This window comes from Anabrus simplex, chromosome 1 (assembly GCF_040414725.1).
Source record: "Anabrus simplex isolate iqAnaSimp1 chromosome 1, ASM4041472v1, whole genome shotgun sequence".
Lineage (NCBI taxonomy): Eukaryota > Metazoa > Arthropoda > Insecta > Orthoptera > Tettigoniidae > Anabrus > Anabrus simplex.
The window spans coordinates 1,331,148,589-1,331,168,972 of NC_090265.1; the positions used below are offsets into that span (position 1 = coordinate 1,331,148,589).

Here is a 20,384-nt window from a genome sequence, read left to right on the forward strand (position 1 = left end):
CGAAGTGAGGGAACCCTTTTTTGAAGAAATTTAGTATTTATAAGTTTGTTTCTTATTAAATTTCTTTCAGCTTTTGTTTAAGTTGGCAATGTTAACCCTTTCTTTCTGCCAGTTTTGAAACTGGCCAAACATAATTTTCTATAATTAATTTTCCACCAATCCTGGGTTTCTTCTTCAGTTCTGACATGTAATCTTTTGGTCGTCCAATAAAAGGCTTGTGGGTGGGTGTTCTCATTCATGAAAGGTCTCGAATGTTCCGCGAGGGTATATAAACTGCTGATTTTCGGGTCTCCGGGCCACTTCAGTAACACCTATCATTGTGTAAATTATGTAGCAGGGGGCGGGAAGCGCCTCTCTCTTCGGGCAGCAGTTCAACCACCAGGTAATGGCCGTTTTATAACTTATTTTCTTGCCAGCTCAGCAGTTTAACCCTCGGGGCGGGTTCGAAATCTTTTACCATGTAACTTTCCCCTAAAATGTAAAAGACTTTTGGTTTAAATTCTGCCTCTGTAACTACATATTGGGACAGAGAGTGCTTAACCCTCTCGAGCTCCCACTCATATTGCTTTGAGGTGAACTTATTTTCACAACCGTTTCTTCCCTTCTAATGTAATGTGAATCGTTTTCTTATATAAGTCACCTCTTTAGTATGGGATTAGCCCTTGCATTAGTGGCCTAGTGCCAAGTAGGTTTTAAAGAAGTGTATTAGGAGTGCTAGTTACGCCTCCGCTCAAGTTTGTATTTTGGGGCCTTGTAATTTTCCTGTTTATTTACTAAATCGGCCTCAGTAGGTTGAGTATTTTTACCCCTGTGTTTATGTCCTTAGAGGACAGCTTGAAGGTGGAATTTGGTGTGGCCTTTGATAGGCTGGAACTTTGAGAGCGGGTTGCTCTTCCAAAAAATTTTGATTTCTGTGTGCCTCGAGCAGGCTTTACTGAGTAATAGGGAGCAAGAGCTCCTGGGCATGATTGGGGTTTTCTGCCCCTTTGTCAAACCTGGTATCTGGCTAATGTTGGGCTAATTGCTCAAGAATTATGTGTCTGGCTCTCGGAGCCCAAAGCCTGTAACACTGTAGTTGTACATTTTTGATTTGTTGCTAGGCTACTGAGTACCTGTTATATTTGTTATTTCTTGATCTTGAAAAGAAAATATAACCTTGTTAAATTTTAAATTAACTTTAATTTCGTAAGTTGAGACCTGTTCATCCCAGCACCTTCTTTCACCTCTAACTACCACGGAAAACTCCGTAACAGTTAATATAATGTTATTGTTGATTAACTTTATATGCTTTCGATATTGTAGGTTTCCCTCTTTTCATTTCTTGAAGTGATCGTCCTTTCATGAGTTTTTTCTCATTTTGATAAATCATATTGAAATTTTCCTTGTTATTATAGACTGACGACCATGCAGTTTTCCACCTTAAAACAAATATGACATGAACCACTATCTCCAGTTAAGAGGATTGAACAATGTTTCCATGTTAGATATGCTTAGTGTTGATATGGGCTAAGCATCTCAAGTTTAAAGTTGATTTGTGAATATCTCCGTTATTAAGACATGAATGATTGGAAATTGGATTCTCTAAAACTTTTGTTATGTAATATTTATTGATAGGACAACTACTATTATAGATATTTAAGGATTAAATTTTATGCCTTTGCCTTAACTATGGTACCATTTCACTCATTACAAGATAATAGAATAATTCCATATTGACGTTTTTCACTTTACAAAGGAAATGTCCTCCTATTCAATACAATAGGACATCATAAATTTCCTTTGCAAAGTGTAAACCATTTCACACAGCGTGAAGAAAATTATTTATAGCAGACTGTAGTGCCTTATTCTCGGACTTTGCACACTGATTTTCATTAAATTCCATTCAACCATTTTATCGTCGTTTGGTGTTGGTCTAAATTCATGAATATCTCTGTTATTGTAGCCAGTACGGTAAAACTGTACTGTACATAAATTATCGGAAATTGCATTCTGTACTATTTATCGATAGGACCACTAATAACATAGATATTTAAACATTAAATTTTAAGCCTTCCCTTCAACTACAATTTTGCTCAATGTGAATAAAATCATTTATAAACTAAAGTGCACACTTTACATACGGTACCTATTTTCATTTAGTTCTGTTCAGCCATGTTCATATGATGCACGTAAATTCACACAGAGAGATCGACAGACATACTGGAAAATTAAAAATTGCATTTCCTTCTTACTGTGGACATAATTGGTACAGAAAAGCCTTTCTTTTTTAATTCTGAGTAATTACAAACAACATTCTTACCTTATAGATTATAACCTTTCCTACCTTTAAAAGCTCCACTCAAGCTTATTCACCTACTTAAGTTATTCCACACCATAGCTCCAATGACAGCCAGAATATACTGCTTAGTCGAGCATCTCATCTGCTTACTGTCAAGTCTTCCCAGCCCACAGTTAGGAACATATTCATAACATTACTCTTTGGTCGGAAATCACCCAGAACAAATAGCGCTGTTTTTTTAAAACAATTTTTTATCCAGTTCTCCAATCAAATAATTTTGGTGAAGGTCCCATAGTCTGGAAACATACTCCAATTGTGGTCTTACCAGTGACTTATATACCCTCTCCTTTAATTCCTTACTACAATCCTTGAATAACCCCATTACCATATGAAGAGGTTTGCAACTTATCTTCAATCCTGTTATGTGATAACCCCAATGAAGATCTTTCCTTATACTGACCCCCCCCAACAATGACACTACAGCCCTGCCAGGCCTTGTCCTAACAAGCAACCGCTGCTCAGCCCAAAGGCCTGCAGATTATGAGGTGACGCATGGTCAGTTCGACGAATCATCTTAGCTGTTATTCTTGGATTTCCAGACTGGCATCGCCATATCACTATCAGGTAGCTCCTCAATTGTAATCATGTAGACTGAGTGGTTCTCGACCCAACCCTCAAGTCCAGGTAAAAATCCCTAACCTGACTGGGAATTGAACCTGGGGCCTCTGGGTGATAGGCAGACATACTACCCCTAGACCATGGGGCCAGTTTACTTATTTTAATATCTAGGCATTTACAATACAGTGATAACCATGAGGTACTTTAGCCCCTATCAACGCAGTAATTAAAACTGAGAGGACTTTTCCTCTTGGTGAAACTCAAAACCTGTCTGCTGTCCCACTCACAACATTCCCCAGGTCCTATTGCAGTTGCTCACAATCCTATATTATTTATTACTCTATACAGTATAACATCATCTGCAAAAAAAGCTTTATCTCTAATTCCAGTTCTTTAGTTGTATCATTTGTATATAGATAAGAAAATAAAGGTCCAATAATACTGCCTTGAGGAACTCCCCTCTCAATGATTACAGGAGCAAATAATGCTTCACCTACTCTAATTCTCTAATTGTCTTGTCTAATTGCCTTCATGTTTTTTTTTTTTTTTCAGTATTCTGCCAGGATCTACCCCATCAAAAGCCTTGGCTAGGTCAAAAGTGATTCAGTCCATCTGACTTCCTGAATCTAAAATATATGATATATTTTGCTGGAATTCTATAAGTTGAGCATAAGTTTGCAAACATGCCTAATATAATCAGAAAATTATTTTCGAAACATTACGTGCAACATTTGTCAAGCTGAATCGCCTGTAATTATTGGCTTTTTGTTTATCACACTTTCCTTTGTAAGAAAGAGCTACTATACCAAATCTCCTTGATTTGACTTCACTGATGAAGGGAATGCATACTGTTCCTGAAACATGTATGACAGAATAAATAATTTACAATCATTAAAAGTGTATCAAATAGTTTCTCTAATAGATGTAAAACAAATTGTAGAAAAAGGAAATTCTATAGGTGTAATATTGCTACTTTCTTTTAGACAACTACGTCTGCTCACCACTGTGGACACTGTGCTGGCTGTCACTACTTCTCTGTGCTCCTATACCTCAGTACTCCACTATGAAGTCTTTTTTTGTTTTTGGTATTGGCTTTACGTTGCACCAAAACAGATAGGTCTTATGGCGATGATGGCACAAAAAAAGGCTAGGACTGAGAAGGAACCAGCCGTGGCCTAAAGTAAGGTACAGCCCTAGCATTTGCCTTGTGTGAAAATGGGAAACCACAGAAAACCATCTTCAGGGCTACCAACAGTGGGGTTCGAAGCCACTATCTCCTGAATACTGGATACTAGCCGCACTTAAGCAACTGCAGCTATAGAGCTCGGTCTATGAAGTCTTAAATTATACTACCTGTATGTATGTATGTATGTATGTATGTATGTATGTATGTATGTATGTATGTATGTATGTATGTATGTATGTATGTATGTATGCATAAAGTGAAAATGGCTGAAGTAAGTACCATATCTGAAGTACTTATTTGATTACTGTTTTGTATGAAGGAGTATTGCAGTATTCTCCCATGATCTACCCTATCAAAAGCCTTGGATAGGTCAATAGTGATAGAGTCCATCTGACTTCCTGATGAAGGGAATGCATATTGTTCCTGAAACATGTATAATTGAATAAATAATTTTCAATCATTAAAGTTGTATTGACAAGGTGGTCCCAACTTAAACTACTTTAAATAGTTTCTCTAATAGATTTAGACAAGTTAATACAGGATCAAATAAAATACCTATTATGGTTAAGTTTAATGACAATTGGCTTAACGCCACACTGACACGGAAAGGAGACGATGGAATTACGCCTATAGAAACCAAACAAAACTGAACTCACTACCTATATACATGCTCAAGATAGATAGATAGATAGATAGATAGATAGATAGATAGATAGACAGATAGACAGATAAATAAATAAATAAATAAATAAATAAATAAATATGGCCGTAAACATACTCCAAGAACTAAGCAGGGGTTGAACGTGAAGTTAAATAAGATATTGGAATGGGGGGCCTCAACCCCAACATGGTGCGTCCCCATGGCTGATAGGGGAGGTTTCTGTAGATATGCAGGACAAGTGTGAATAAGGTTCATCCAAATAAACACCCGCAGATCAACTGAGGTAAAAAAAAAGTGTCAACGGTTTCTAAAGCAGAAGAGGAAGATTCCCAATGGTTTAGAGGGCGGAAGAACCAAACTCTGGAGCTTACAGCCTCAGTTTCAATTCGGAGGAGCAGGCAATGCCTACCCTCCCAACTAACTTCAACATAAGGCATGATGGAAACACCTTCAGGAAAGACTACTCCAGGGGGCAGCCGGAAACGGAAATCCCCCACCGCCGTGAGTGCTGCAACCAGGCCTTTGGATTCTGGAGAGCCTGGAACGTCATGCAGGGAAGAGTTGGAGCTTCCCAGAACCTCCTTAAGAAAGATACGAACCAAGCAAAAGCATCTGCTTGGAACACTGAACATCAACACGCTCCTAAAAGTTGGAAAATTAAAACAACTTACTAATGTTTTGCGAGAAAGAGATATTTACATACTTGCACTTCAAGAGACAAGATACCTTGATGAAAATCACATGGAATCTAGTGGTTACAGAATTTACAAAGGAAAACCAGCAATAAAAAATAATGTAAATATAACGATCCTAGGTACAGGCCTTTATGGTTTAAAGTAACATTCTGGAGCCCATCATCAATTTCACCTCACCAACAGAGAGGACCTCATTTCTATCCTTTAGATCTGGCAATAAAGCATACACGATTATCAATGCACATGCGCTGATAACGATAAGAAGAAAAACCTGGAGAAGCTTTTGGGAAATTCTTGAAGAAACAACATCCAAAATTCTACAACACCATGTGAAAGTTTCGGTTGGTGATTTCAATGCTCAGATAGGTAAAGAAAGAAGGTACAGAAAAATTGTCGGGGACTACCCAGCACATAACAGAATGAACAGAAATGGCAAAAGATTAATCAGTTCCTGCAGACATTTTAATTTGAAACTCATGTCTACACACTTCAAGGCACTCCCAAGTAAGAAGCAAACATCGGCATCTCCTAACATGTTGCTGGGGGAGTTTAGATCGACCATGTTGTTATTATGACCATAAATTAAAGGGAAATCTTGAACATCAAGGTAAGAAAAAGCTTAAACATAGATTCGGACACTACCTCTCGGAGATTAAAGTAAGATTCTAACCAAACAAATCCAAACAATGAACCAAGAGGAAGCTTACAATTGGTACAGATAACTCTGAAACAAAATAAAGAGACATATTGTGAAAAATTGTTAAAGCTGAATATGAACAGCTGGGAAGAGATAAAAATAGTCAATGTTTAAAGCAGCTGAATGTTTGGGGAATCCAGCAAGGAAACAAAAACACAGGTGGTGGAATGAAAAGTGTGATGCAGCTTTGGACAGAAGACTACAAGCATGGAAGAGGTGGCATTCCAAATAAACCAAGGAGAGATGGGAAACTTGCAGGGAAGAGAGGAAGAAAACAGCTAAGATCATACGATCAGAGAAAAGAAATTATGATAGAAGTAGGTTGGAAAAGATATAAGATTTTCGAAAGAACAACACTCGAGCATTTTACAAAACCTTCAGAGAGGAAATACAGGGATACAAGCCATCAAGTTTGTGTTTCAAGTGGGAGGATGGTAGTGTAGTAACGAACAACAAAGAAAATTGTCAGTTTCTCACAGATTACTTCAAGATGTTGCTGAATTGTGCAGAACCTGTGGAAAGATTGGATATGAAAAATCTATCTTAGGATAACCAAGATTCCAAGCCACTGAGTCTAGAAGAGATCAAGGAAATAATAAATGAGCTTAAAAACAACAAAGCACCAGGTGAAGATGGAATTATTGCAGAAATGTGGAAGTTCAGAGGAGAAACTGTAGCAAAAGCAATCCACACTGAGAACATCACACTTTTCACTGAATGCACTGACTTTTCTGCTATTTCAAGACTGCCCTCATTACCATTTAAATTCCTTTCCACTTGTGTGTTTACATACACATTTCTTACCTTACCACCACATGCTGACCTCATTTTTCTTTCACATAGTTTCTTCATGGCACTTAGGAATAAATTCAGATTACCCTTGGATGTTCCATTCTTTGGAGATCCATGCAATAACTTTTAGTTAATCACCAATGAGCTTAAAAACAACAAAGCACCAGGTGAAGATGGAATTATTGCAGAAATGAAACATTTCTTGTTGTTTATCACTTAGGAACTTTTTCCTTAGCTTAGCTTCCTTAGCTTCCTTGTTTCTACACACTCTCCTACTAAGTGTAAATCATCTGACCTGTTCCTGTATAGAATGAATAGTGTATTATTTTTCTTCCTGGTCCAACCCTTATTCTTATGTAACCCCAAGAGCCACCAAGTTAAACTCCTTTTCCACCTCCTATCTCCAAAACTTATGCTAATATTGGAGACCTGGACTACCTCATAAAATCAACCCCTGCGATCTTGCTCTCCCCTGATGTTTCCTCAGTATCCTCAGATTCTCGCTACCTTCTCTTCCCAAGTCTCTCTTAATCCAGACTTTTTTCCCTTGAAAGTTGCTCGAGTTTCTTAATATTATCTCCGATATTAGGGTAGATATCAGTTGGAGTTTTATTGGTCTGTTATCCTTCGCTCTACCTACTCTTTTCATGTTGTCAATGTCCGCCTCAATAAAATTAATCATTTCTACCCCTTCTTCCTGCACCCCATATAAGAATAAACATTTCTTCATCCTCTCCTGGCCGTAGGCTACAGTCTCTCTCTTCAAACTGACCAGCTCCTTTTCTAAACTGTAATTCTCTCTCTTAGAACTGCAATTTCTTCCCCGTTATTTCTCACCTTTGCTGTTGTATCGTCTGCTTTTTCCTGTAGCCATTTCTTTGTATATCCTCACGCTCCTTTGATTGCATCTGCATCATATTTTCAATTTGCTCAACCTGGCCAACTTCTTCTACAACCTCCCTAATTACTTCCACTTCTTCCCAGCCCATGCTTCCACTGGAAATAGGCCTGGGGTTCAATTCCACACCCCCGATACATAGCAATACTAAAATCACTGCTGCTGTCAGCATCATCCCCACCTTCATTCCAGTTTCCATCATGTTTCCTCCAATTTTCACTTCTTCTTTCCTCTTTCTCTCCTGCCATCTTCCTATAATTGCCCTGTATTGTTCAACACCAATCATCTTCCCAACACTCTTCACTTCACTCTTGCACTCCCCTCCAGCATTCTTTCTCGCATTACCAGCACACTCCTCCCAGCATGTCTGCACTTGTGCTTGCTCGGGCTAGACTCTGCATTGACTTCTGTAGCCCATCCATGTTGGCCTATATTTTAAATGCCTTTGTTTGAAATCTGTACCCTCCTTGTAGACATCTCCCTTTAATTTAAGGTCTATGGCTAGACTGGCCTCACTCATACTACTGAGTAGCTTTACTGAGTATAGTTTCTAGCAGTTGATTTCAAGAGGCCCTCTACTCTATGATTTCTATTTTTCCTTTCAATCAAAATGAATGTACGTCAGCAAGTTAGCATCTCATAGTATTCTGGAATAGGACATCAAAAGATACATATTCTCAATACACTGTACATAAACAGAAGCACTTCAAACTATCGGAGACAAAATTGAAGTCCATCAGCCTAGATATTGGACAATGAGTCTTCATATAGACTGCAATGGAAAAAGTATTTTAGAAAGTTTGTAGATTTAATAAAGTCTCTGTTCCTGAACTACAACTTTCTTAGATTTAATTATTTATATACTATAGGTTGAATGTGCAGAAACAGATGAAGAGAATTACAACATAATCTCACCTGTTCATATAGGGGCTTTGGATCTTCTCGCCCAATTTTTTCCAATGTTTTCTCTGACTTGGAAAGTAATTTTGTTTCTACAAAAGCTTTGAGATCGGCCATTTTCATTCGCTTTTTGGTTTTCTCACTTGCTCTCCTTGTATGGCTAACTTGATCTTCTAATTGCTTTCGTCCAAAGTATGGTGACTCTGAAAGAGAACAATGAATATGTAAGATATATTTTCAGATTTAGTATCAATAAAATGTTCACTCTTTAGATACATACATTTTAGCAGCCACTGTATCATTTACCATTGTCTGCAAGACTATGTGAAGGAACATAGATACTCTATAGAGCTATTCCTCTATTTGTTGCTACCACATTTGCTTCTGTGCCTCTTACCATTACTAACTGACTTTAACCATACTCAGCTAGGTTTCCCTTTGTCTCCTAAAACTGACAGTAATAGAAAGGTCATTCAACACTGTATATTTCTTCCTCAAGATTGGGTTCATTTTTCTTCTAGATACTTTCCTTCATTCCAATCACATGACCCATAACCGAAAATGGTCCTGATACAGGGTGGTCTTAACATGATAAGTACCTCTTTAAGGATATAGGCCTATTCCTAGCTGATTTTAGATTGATTTAACACAACATACTGTAATAGCTATAGCGGATGTATCCACAAAGACGCTCAGGAAATGCTGTAAGTTGGTATACTTATTTATTTCACCTTAACTTCACATCAACATACACTCTTAATCACTGCTGTCAGAAACAAAACAAAACACTCACATCAGAAACATCAACGAACCACCATTTTAACAACTGCCTGTCACAGTGCATGGAGATTGCAACCTTAAAACACAGTTGAAACAGTTGACTACCGACTGCCTACGTTGACATGTCAGCCTAACCACAACACGTGTTCACCAGTGAAACTCCTGTTAAACCATAACTCTACTACACAATACCTCTTCCCTACCATCAAGAGCACCTCTTTATATATGTGCCTGGCCAGGCTTCTAGAAAGACACATTTTCTTGTAAATTCTAGGAGTGCTTAAGGCCCAGATATACTGTACACAATATTCTACCGAGTTCTCATCTATCCAGTACTACTCAGGATGTTACAGTGTGTTTCACAATTCTGTAGTGGATTACAAATCATTAATACAGGTAATAATAAATTATATAATACTAATTACAGGTTCTTACATTAACTAAACTCATATAAATATTTATATAACTTACAGCATTTACAGTGATTGGTGCAAAAAGTGGCATTTAACCAAAAGTGGCATTTAATCATAAATATTTCAAAGTGCAGTGCAATATTCTTCATGAGAAAATTGCAAGTCAGTGCATTCAATTATCACATAAAGGATCAAGAAGTAAAGCATGTTAATAAAATTAATGACCTTGGTGTTATTTTTTGTAATCAAAAAGGTCTATCTTTCAATGAGCATGTGTTAAATATCGTTAACAAGGCATTTAAAATGTTAGGCTTCCTCAAAATAAATTGCAAGAGTTTTAAATCAGTTGTCCCTTTGAAAACCCTGTATTTCTCGCTTATACGATCTAGTCTAGAGTACTGCTCTGAAGTATGGATCCTCTCACAGCAATACTTAGTTAATGCCTTAGAGTGAGTACAGATCAGATTCTCAAAATGGATCAGTAAAAAGTGTTCGGGTATTGTGCCATTTCACCATTCTATAGTTACAGCATATGGAACAAAAATGGCGTTCCAGCCATTAAAGGATCAATATAAAAGCAATTAACAGCGGTACGAGTCGAAAAGATAATAATTTCAACCGGCAATCACCGAAAGAACCATTCTTAGAAGGCGGTGAGAAAGAATGACAGGAGCGGATTATTTAAATTGATTATTGAAAAAAGACTTCCATTAGAACAAAAACTCAATCCAGCACTGCATCGAAGAAAGGACGGAATCGTGTAAAGAAACGAGTTACTTATCAGATTCTATAATCAATTATTGAAGAAGAGATTAAATCCACGACAGCCCGCTCAACGTCAGCTGTAGGTTGACATATATAAGTGGAATTATAGACCAGCTATAAGGAAACGTCAAGTTGGTTCAGTTACTACGTCACGGTTGGGCTCGGAAGCATTATATTTTGCCCGATACTGCACAACGTAGAGAGAGCGGAATTCAACTGGCTATAAAGTGCAATTCTAAAAGCACAGAAAATTTACATCCGTTCAGCAAGCAAGAGAGTTGGCAAATAAGAGTACATTTAGAGCTGTTATAGTCAAATTAGACGGCCCAGAACACATATTTTCTTTTATCATTGGCAGTACGAAATGGTTTACATTATGTCAAAATCAACTAATGCATTGTGTTATTCTGTCCCTGACGTTCTGAAGACCACTATGATGTTCTAAGAGGCTGAGGCAGAGACTACTCCGACTATGGTGGCGCTTCACGAGATTGATGACCCAGGAGGGTGGTAATCAGCTGAGAGGACGAGATGGACCCGATTACCTAAGCCGAACCATGGAGCGAGGCCTACCATTCCCGATGAACAACAGCGAGATGGGAGTCACTACCCAATAAGCAAAGTTAAGTCCCCTATGAGTCGTTTCGTAAGTAGAAACCTTTATTCTTTTGGCTATATGTGATATGCTTTATGACATTGTGCGTGCGTAGTTAATATTCAAGTATAGTTACAAGGAAGTAGGTATTCATCTGAAGTTACCGTTAATTCCATACATAGGTGTGAAATACCAGTGAATGCCGTTCGCAAGTTTATCAATATCGTGTTAGAGAAGTGATTGATATTTTTAAATCATTGTCAGTGAAGTGTTAGAGCATTATATGAAGATTAATATACATGCATGATGGCTTTAACAGAATACCAAGCGTGGAGATCGTATTTTAGGGAATGTTTACGACAAAGTATAGTAGCACAGTTTAATGTTGTGATGTGCTTTTCTTTGATACTATGACGGTAATGATAATGTTTTTATATGTGTAGGTTATGGCACATATGCTGCGTATTTGATGAAATGAGTGCCTTGAGACGCACTAATGTGAATGCTACGTGATATTTGAAGTGATAAATGGTGAATGAAATAATAATATGAGTTGATAGTAAGTTATGATGGTGATAGTTATTGTTATTTGGAAAGTTGGTCATAGTATTCTTCGAGAGATGATAGTATGTGTAAATTGCGCATGCTAAGGTATATATTGAAACATACTGTTTCCAATTGCTGTTTTTATTCCCTGATATACAAAATAAGTTAGGATACGATCTCAAATGCCATCAATATAGAGTTAATTGAGTATGTAGGATCATCAGAGGAGCCGAGAGGCCAATAACGTTAATATTTAGGCCTTCACTGACTTATCTACGATCATTTTCGAGTATTCTCACATACGGCAACTTAATTTATGGTTTTATGGGAGCAGTTTGACACATCACTGGTAACTTAGTCACACATATATGGATTTTAGATGAAGGTAGAGTCTTCTAATATGTAAATTTTTCCACTTATGGTATTATTTGTTGGAAAGTTAGTTAAATACACTTGGCAATGCTACATTCAGTCAGATACGCACTTTAATTGAATTTCAACCATGAATTAAAATAATAATTGAGTGATTTAGCCACATAAGCCTTATGATAGAATTAATTTGAGATTACTTACGACTTAAAGTGGACTTGAATTTGCTTATATGGAGGTCAGTCAACATGAAATATGAAAGTTTTTGGAAATTTTCAAACTTAAATTAATGGAAATCCCTAAAGAACAAACATTACTTTCTCACACGATTTTCCTACTGTGCATGGACATGGATATGAAGTTTTCAGCAAAGTGATATTCATTTCTCTAGTTACATGTGAATTAAAGTTCAAATGATAGGATTCTTGGTAATTTTGAGGAGCAATCCAGCTCAATAAGGAAAGATTCCAGACCTTAATTAATTAATTAATTAATTATTGGCTATTTCCATTGCGTTTTCATATTCTTAATTGAAACCACAATTTGAAATATTGTATATAGTAGGGAGTATAGTTTTGTTTTCACTTAAATCAATTGGATGCATCTAATTATTTCAACTATATTGAATAATTTTTCATTTGATTATATAATTTAATTTTTCTTTTCATTTGATTTTTACGGATGTTACTTAATTACAACATAATATATCGACAGGCCAGAATTAGCGTATTGATGAATGAGGCCTGATTTCCATTTATTTATTAAAGGTTTTTCAAACCTGTTTTCTTTCAATACAACATAATTACAGCGCATAGAGATGCTGATTGCGTTATGAAACCATCTACATTATATGCGAGAATTTCTAACGATACTCTACGTAATTTTTTAATCATACTTCGACTGATATGCCAATAAAAGCTGAGTAGTGAAAATATAAAAATTCTTTTAATGCCTACTTAGAATAAAAGCTAGATATAAGGCTATAATGACTCTATTTCTGATTGCGATTTCGATAGCAACATGCACGAATTTCTTGAAATGCCGTAATAACCTGGATTTTGCAATAAATTTCGGCAACATGCAAGTATGGTATCCGACTGATAGCGTGTTGGAGACGTCCTTCTGCGTAGGTTGAGATTTACCATAGACCATCGACGTATTTTCTCACGCGGAACTCACAACCCAGCAATATTAAACAGATGGAATCGTTATCAAGAGCTAGTCTGGAACACATGTATCCCCACCTGGACGCGGGAGCAGTGCAGTATCAAGCTGTCATCGATAGATTATAATTTGTTTTGTACAAATATGTGTATTGAGTCTTTTAGAACTAGACGCAGGTATGTCAACGCACGATTCATACACAAATGTATCGGTTATTTCCTTGACTGTCCCAATTTACTCCAGTTGCTCCCAATTCATGTTCCTTCCCGCAACACCTGACAGACTGTCACCATACATTTACCCAGGTGCAGAACAGAATCACACAGGAACTCTTGGTTAATGCAGGCCCTAAGATCCATGAACGAAATTAGCAGGTTGGTGGATATATTTCACTCGTCAGCTAGTGAAATTTGCAGATATCTTATGGATGTTTCATAGAGAGTGTGTTGTTCCTTGTAACTTGTTCTGTGCATTTGGTAACTGAAAGTTATACTTCCTTCCTTCGATCATTTCATATGTTAAACACTTTTCTGTTTCCATGGTTTCTTTTCTTCCTTATGTGTTTTGTAAATATGTATATATTATATATTGCTTACTTATAATTAGTAGTACCGGTAGTAGTAAGTGCTGTTAATATTGTTATTATTTGAATGTATTATATCATCTATAATTGGAAAATTAATAACCCTCTTGATGATAAACAAACAAATCAAATCAATCAAATCAAATCTTTCATGACATAACCTCACAAATAATGTGATCATAAACTAATAATGATACTAATAAGTGGATGTACATCACAAATAATAATAATAATCAAAACATCTCACAGCTTTTGCCACAGATTGGAACTTGTATGAGTACAACCGCATGCCTTTAGGGCTCCCCATGGGGGAAGCTGTGCTAACAAGACTGCTAGATAGGGTCTTCTCTGACATCAAGTTTGAATACTTGTACCATTATCTTGATGATGTCGTATTTTCTGAGACCTTTGAAGAACATCTAGATCATCTGAAAGAGGTCCTTAATCGCTTTCGTAAGGCAGGGTTAACGGTGAAGTTATCTAAAGTAGCCTTTGCCAAGCCTTCCATGTCATTTCTAGGGCATATAGTGTCGCCCGATGGTGTTTCCACTGATCATTCCAGAACACAGGCCATCCGTGATTTCAAACCTCCTAAGGACATCAAAGGTATTGCCAGATTCATAGGCATGGTGAATTTCTTCAGGAAATTTATTCTTAACTTCGCTAACTGAGCGGCGCCCTTGAACTTACTTCGTGCGTCAAATTTGAGTGGGGGCCTTCTCAACAAGCCGCTTTCGAAGACCTGAAACTAGCTCTTGTTAATGTCCCTGTTCTTGCTATGCCTGATTTCTCGAAGAAATTCATTGTTCAAACCAACGCATCGTCGTTGGCGATGGCTGCTGTGCTTCTTCAAGAGACTGAACTCGGAAGGCGACCTATCGCCTATGCATCTAGGACACTATCTAAGAACTTGAGGGTTTGGCAGTCTTATTTGCATTAGAGAAGTTCCAACCCTACCTGGAACATGTCAAGTTCGACCTAGAAACTGATAACCAAGCCTTAAGTTGGGTCTTAGCTAGACCGCGTCGTACTGGTCGTATAGCCCATGGGCCATCAGGATTTCGGCCTTCCAGTTTGATGTTAGGCATATAAGAGGATCTGAAAATGTTGTGGTGGATGGACTAAGCCGTATATTTTCTAATGATGTGGAGACCTCTGAATTGGAAGATAGTTCTTCTCTTCCCGAGCCCATACCTCCTGGTGTAAATGCCATTCTAACTGATGCCTCCATGTTGTTTAGAGATATTGAAAAATATCAATGTGAAGATCCAATGCTGGCTCCTATTATGGAAACCCTTTCTTCTGGGGAACATGTCGTCCCTTATGTGTTGAGGAATGGGGTTTTATGTTGCCCTTCGAGGCATGATCAAAAAATGAAAGTTGTGGTTCCAGCTGTTCTTGTACCCATGATCTTCAAGTATTACCATGAGACCCCATTAGGGGGGTACTTACGCATCTTCAAAACTCGAGAAAAGATCTGGGAGATGTTTATGTGGAAAGGTATGGACGGTGAAATTCGAGAATTAGTAAAAGCTTGTAAATCATGTTTGCTCAGTAAACCCACATTGTCCACTAAGCTAGGTCTTCTATCTTCTCATCAAGCGTCGTACCCCATGGAACGCCGCTATATCGACTATGTAGGACCCTTCCCCCAATCAAAGGGGAATGCCAACAAATTCATTCTCGTATGTGTAGATGGTTTCACTAGATTTTCCTGGTTATTTCTGACTAAGCTGGCTACCGCTCAGTCCACCATTGCTTGTTTAAATACCATCTTTGCTTCTTTTGGTCCATGTCAATATTTAGTTTCTGATAATGCTAAGGCATTTACCTCCAATCTCTTCCATAAATTCTGTTCTGATCTGTCCATCTCTCATGTAACCACTTCCGCGTAATATCCTCAACCATCTCTGGCTGAGCGGGTCAATCGTAATCTGAGATCGGCGCTCATTGCATTTCATCATGATGATCATTCCAGGTGGGATACATCCCTCCATTGGTTGGCCTTCGCTTTGAATTCGGCGGTTCATGAATCTCATAAGTTCACTCCTGCTTCCTTGATATTTAAATTTGTGCCCAACATGCTGCTCTCTAACCTGTGGTCACTCAATGATATTCTACCAGAGACAATAGATCCCAATAATATTAGAGATCTATGGAAGAAGGCTACGGCCAATCTTAAGGCTTCTCATGAAAAGGTTAGGGAAAGATATGATCATGGACGGAGGCCCACCAATTTAAAAGTAGGAGATCAAGTCATGGTAAAAAACTTTGTTCCCGCAGGCAAGTTTGCCCCCAGATTTCATGGACCGTGCATCATTTTAGATTTCCTGACTCCTGTTACATTATTGGTGAGCAATCCAGCCACAGAGAGGATATTTAGAGTCCACATCTCGCAAATAAAACCTGTGTAACGTCATTGTTAACTTAGCTATCAACATTTTAGCAGGAGCTTGAAGGTTATATTTTTCTTTAAGTCTAAGGCCTTCTGCCCTTTGGTTGTGTTTTGTTCTCTAGATGTATACTCGATGTACGATCTTCCCCTCTGGTTTTCCTGCTGTCAATTCCTTAGTGGCCATTACCAAGCCCCCGCCTCCTGCACATCCACACCTATGGCATGTAAAACCTTCCATGCCGCCCGGTCCTCAGCATCACTAATAAAGATCGTACCTTCTGTTCTCAAGTCACCAACACCACTTTTCTGTCACCGAGATCTTACTGTTTCAGTGTCCCCGCAGCCGTTCGTCGCCGTACCACCACTGAGGTGGGATACGGGCCCGCTCCACTTCCGTGATGTCTACCTGTGTACGGCACGCTGGAGTCCATCTCCCGGCAAAGGCTGAAGTGCGGCGCCCCTACCGCCAATTCATCTGGGGACTGTACATATATTTCTGATCTGCGGCATCCTCCAGCATGACTACCCCTCTCATAGTAGTGGAAGAGGTGTATCTGAGTGTACTTGAGGGGTCTGGGCGGCCTCAACTGGATATCAGCAGCGGCGGCAGGACTTGCCGTCAAAGATACTCACATGTAATTACGGCAACAAAGACACTCTAAAGCTGAAGTTTAACAGGCTTCTACCAATCAACAAAAAACTTTGAAATTTTTGTTTTCTCCAAAATGAAATATTAATTTTTTCAAAATTCTTCTGTGTCACCCCTTGGAAGGACATTTGGGGGGCGGGGGGGTCTGTACCGGGAGGCACACCTCTACGCCGCACATTTAAATCTTGCGCTAATAGAACTCCTCTACAGGAGAAACACTGAACTTGGAACTAGACCTACTCAAACTTTTCCTCAGAAGATGTCACTAACGTAATTTTGGTATTGTGAAGTTTCCAGTACTGTGTGAATTTCAACTTGTTTTGTTTTCCGTTCATCAAGAAGTTTGGACATTCTCTCATAGATGTCACTGCTAAAAAACTATGATCATGCACCCTGGTGTGAAGTGAAAGAACTTTTTTGAAGAAATTTTGTATTCATAAGTTTTTTCTTACTAAATTTTGTTCATTCATCTTTAGGTTGGCAATACTTATCTATTCTTTCTGCCAGTTTTGAATTTAGCCAATCAAGATTTTCGGTAATTAATTTTCAACCAATCCCGTGTTTCTTCTTCAATTTTGAGTGTAACCTTTTCATTCACCATTAAAATTCCGAGGATGTGTCTTGATTATTCATGAAAGGTCTCGAACCTTCCCCGAGGTTTTATAAACTGCGGGTTTTCACGGCTCTTGGCCATTTGATCAACATCTAACTTAGTGTGTCAAGCAGGAGGCAGGAGGTGCCTCTTTCTTCAGGCAGCACGTCTTCAGCAAGGTAATGGCCAGTTAACATCTTATTTCTTGCTAGCTCCCCAGTTTAACCTGAGGGAAAGGTCCAAAAACTTAAATATGTAACCTACTTCTGTACAAAGGTAGTTCTCTGCTGGCTTATGTAAAATATTCATAAAATCTAACTGTAAATCGGGGATAGAGAGTGATGCACCCTCTCGAGCTCCCCTTCATTTTAGCTTGAGGTGACTACATTTTGTAACTGATTTTCTTCCTTTCCGTAATTTGTTAAATTTCTTTATTATATGAGTCACCTCAACAGTTTGGGAATAGCCCCTGTTTCATAGGCCTAATGCCCTTTAGGTTTTAAAATTCACATCTAGGAGTGCAAGTATTCGACTCCTTTCATTTTGTGTTCGGGCCATTTAATTAACTGTTATTTCTTGTACAAGAAGGCCCTATAGGTTGCGTACAAGATACCCCTGTTTCAATTTTGTAACCTGGGCCATGGAAGGCCAAAAGATGTAAGATATTTTGGGTGTTGCCTGGAATAGGCTTGAAAACTGAGAGACTGTTAGCTCTTTTTCAAAGTAAGATTACTGAATGCCTTTTGAAGGCTTAATATTGTGAGTTGGGAGCCAGTGCTCCAGGTATTAGGGGATTTCTGCCCTTAAGTAATGTTATGATCTTTGTAAAGTTAAGTGTGTAGCTCAGGAATTGTTAAGTGAGAGCTTGAAGCCCAATACCTGATTATACCACCAATCTTGTGTTTCCTAGACTTGTTTATTGCTACTGGTACCTGTTACCTGCTTTTTAAAGAAAAACATATAACCTTTGTTACAGTTTTAGATTAACTTTGATTTTGTAGTTAGACACATTCATCCCGGCACCTTCTTTCACCTCTGCTGGTCCACGGGTAGCCCCGTAATAATAATAATAATAATAATAATAATAATAATAATAATAATAATAATAATAATAATAATAATAATAATAATAATAATAATAATTTACCGGGAGGTACACCTCAATCCCCCACATTTAAAAGAAGTGCCTTAAGGAACACTATCTATCGAACAAAACGTGAAACTTCTAAAGCATAAAATTGGGACATTGATCAGACGATGTCACTACTGAATAACTGAGCAATATGTTATTTTAAAGTTTCCTAAACTGATTGGATTTATTTGTTTTGTTTTGGTGTACATCAAGAAGTTTGAACTTTTCTCTCTCTACAAAAAGCTCAGGTCATGCACTCTGGTGCAAGGTGGAAATGAGTGATTTAAAGAAGTTTTGTGTTTATAGGTTTTCTCAACTAAATTAACTTTCATTTATTTTGGTACTTCAAGGTTTGCAACACTTCCTTCTCATCCTGCCAGCTTTTGAGTCTGGCCAATAACAAATTTTGTGTAATCATTTTTCAGCCAATAACAGGCTTCTTGTAGCTTCTTGTTTAGCCAATAAAAATGAGAGGGTGTGTCCACATTTAGTCCAGAGCCTCATTCTTCGGCAGGCGGAACATCAGCCCAAGTAATGGCCACCAGTTTTCTATCTCTGTAGCTATTTCCGCAACCTGCCCCGAGGGTAAGGTTCTAATTTTTAACTATGTGACCATATGTTTTCTAAAATGTACACTTCTTCTTCTAAAGTAAAATTGCATGAAGACTTAAACTGTAAATCGGGGATAGAGAGTGCGTTACCCTCTCGAGTTTCACTTCAATTTATCTTGAGGTGACTACGATTTTGTAACCGCTTTTCCTCCTATAAAGCATTAATTAACCTTTCTTTCTAGTCACCTCAGTAGTGTGGGATTAGCCTCTGCATCATCGGACCTCAAGCCCAAGTAGGGTTTTAAAACTTGGTTTTCCAGGAGCGCAAGTGTACGCCTCCATACATTTTTGAGTTTGGGCCACCAGTAATTTAACCTGTTCTTCTTTTTCACCCAGTAGTATGGGTACTAGATATCCCTGTGTTAACTAAATTGTAAATTGGGCCTAGAGTGGCTAGAAATTGTAAGGTTTGTGTAATATTCCCTTGAGTAGGCTGTAAGAAATTGGGAGCCAGCGTCCTTGGTAAAATTTGAAGAGCATGTAAGCTTTTTTCTTAGATTTGTGTAATAATGAGTGGTGCCTTTGGAAGGCCGTAAATTGTAACGGTTGGAGCAAAGTGCTCTGGAAAGTTACTTATTAAGAGACATCTTATGTAACTAAACTCTAAAATCTCAGACAAACGCTTACTCAGCCCCTACACTCCACCTTCGAGGACCAGACGGAGAACTGAAAATGAACAATGAAGATTGTACTACAGCCCTTGCAAAACATTTTGATGGCCTCCTCAATGCAGAAGAACCACAGGAAAAACTACAATTTCAACCTAAGAATGTTATTAACCCTGACTTCCTTCCTCCTACCAAAGAAATCAAACAGATCATCTCTGAACTGAAATCTAACAGAGCAGCAGGCAAAGATGGCATCATTGCAGAATTATGGAAACATGCAGATGAAGAGTCAACTGACAGTATCCATAGAATCATAACTGACACCTGGACAACAGAAACACTAACAAGGGATTGGACTTCAGCTATCATCCACCCGCTGCACAAGAGAGGAGACAAGTTAGACCCTAACAACTATAGAGGGGTCTCTCTCCTATCAGTGATGTACAAAATCTTCTCC

The 20,384-nt window shown here is 38.2% G+C and overlaps 1 protein-coding gene across 1 annotated transcript in view; it reads right to left on the reverse strand.

Moving 5' to 3' along the window:
* Positions 1 to 20,384, reverse strand: part of unc80 (unc80, NALCN channel complex subunit) — a 1,117,323-nt gene that overhangs the window by 694,814 nt on the left and 402,125 nt on the right. Inside the window, exon 15 of the mRNA XM_067137759.2 lies at positions 8,741 to 8,928. Coding sequence (XP_066993860.2) covers positions 8,741 to 8,928 — 188 coding nt within the window. The remainder of the gene's footprint in view (positions 1 to 8,740; positions 8,929 to 20,384) is intronic.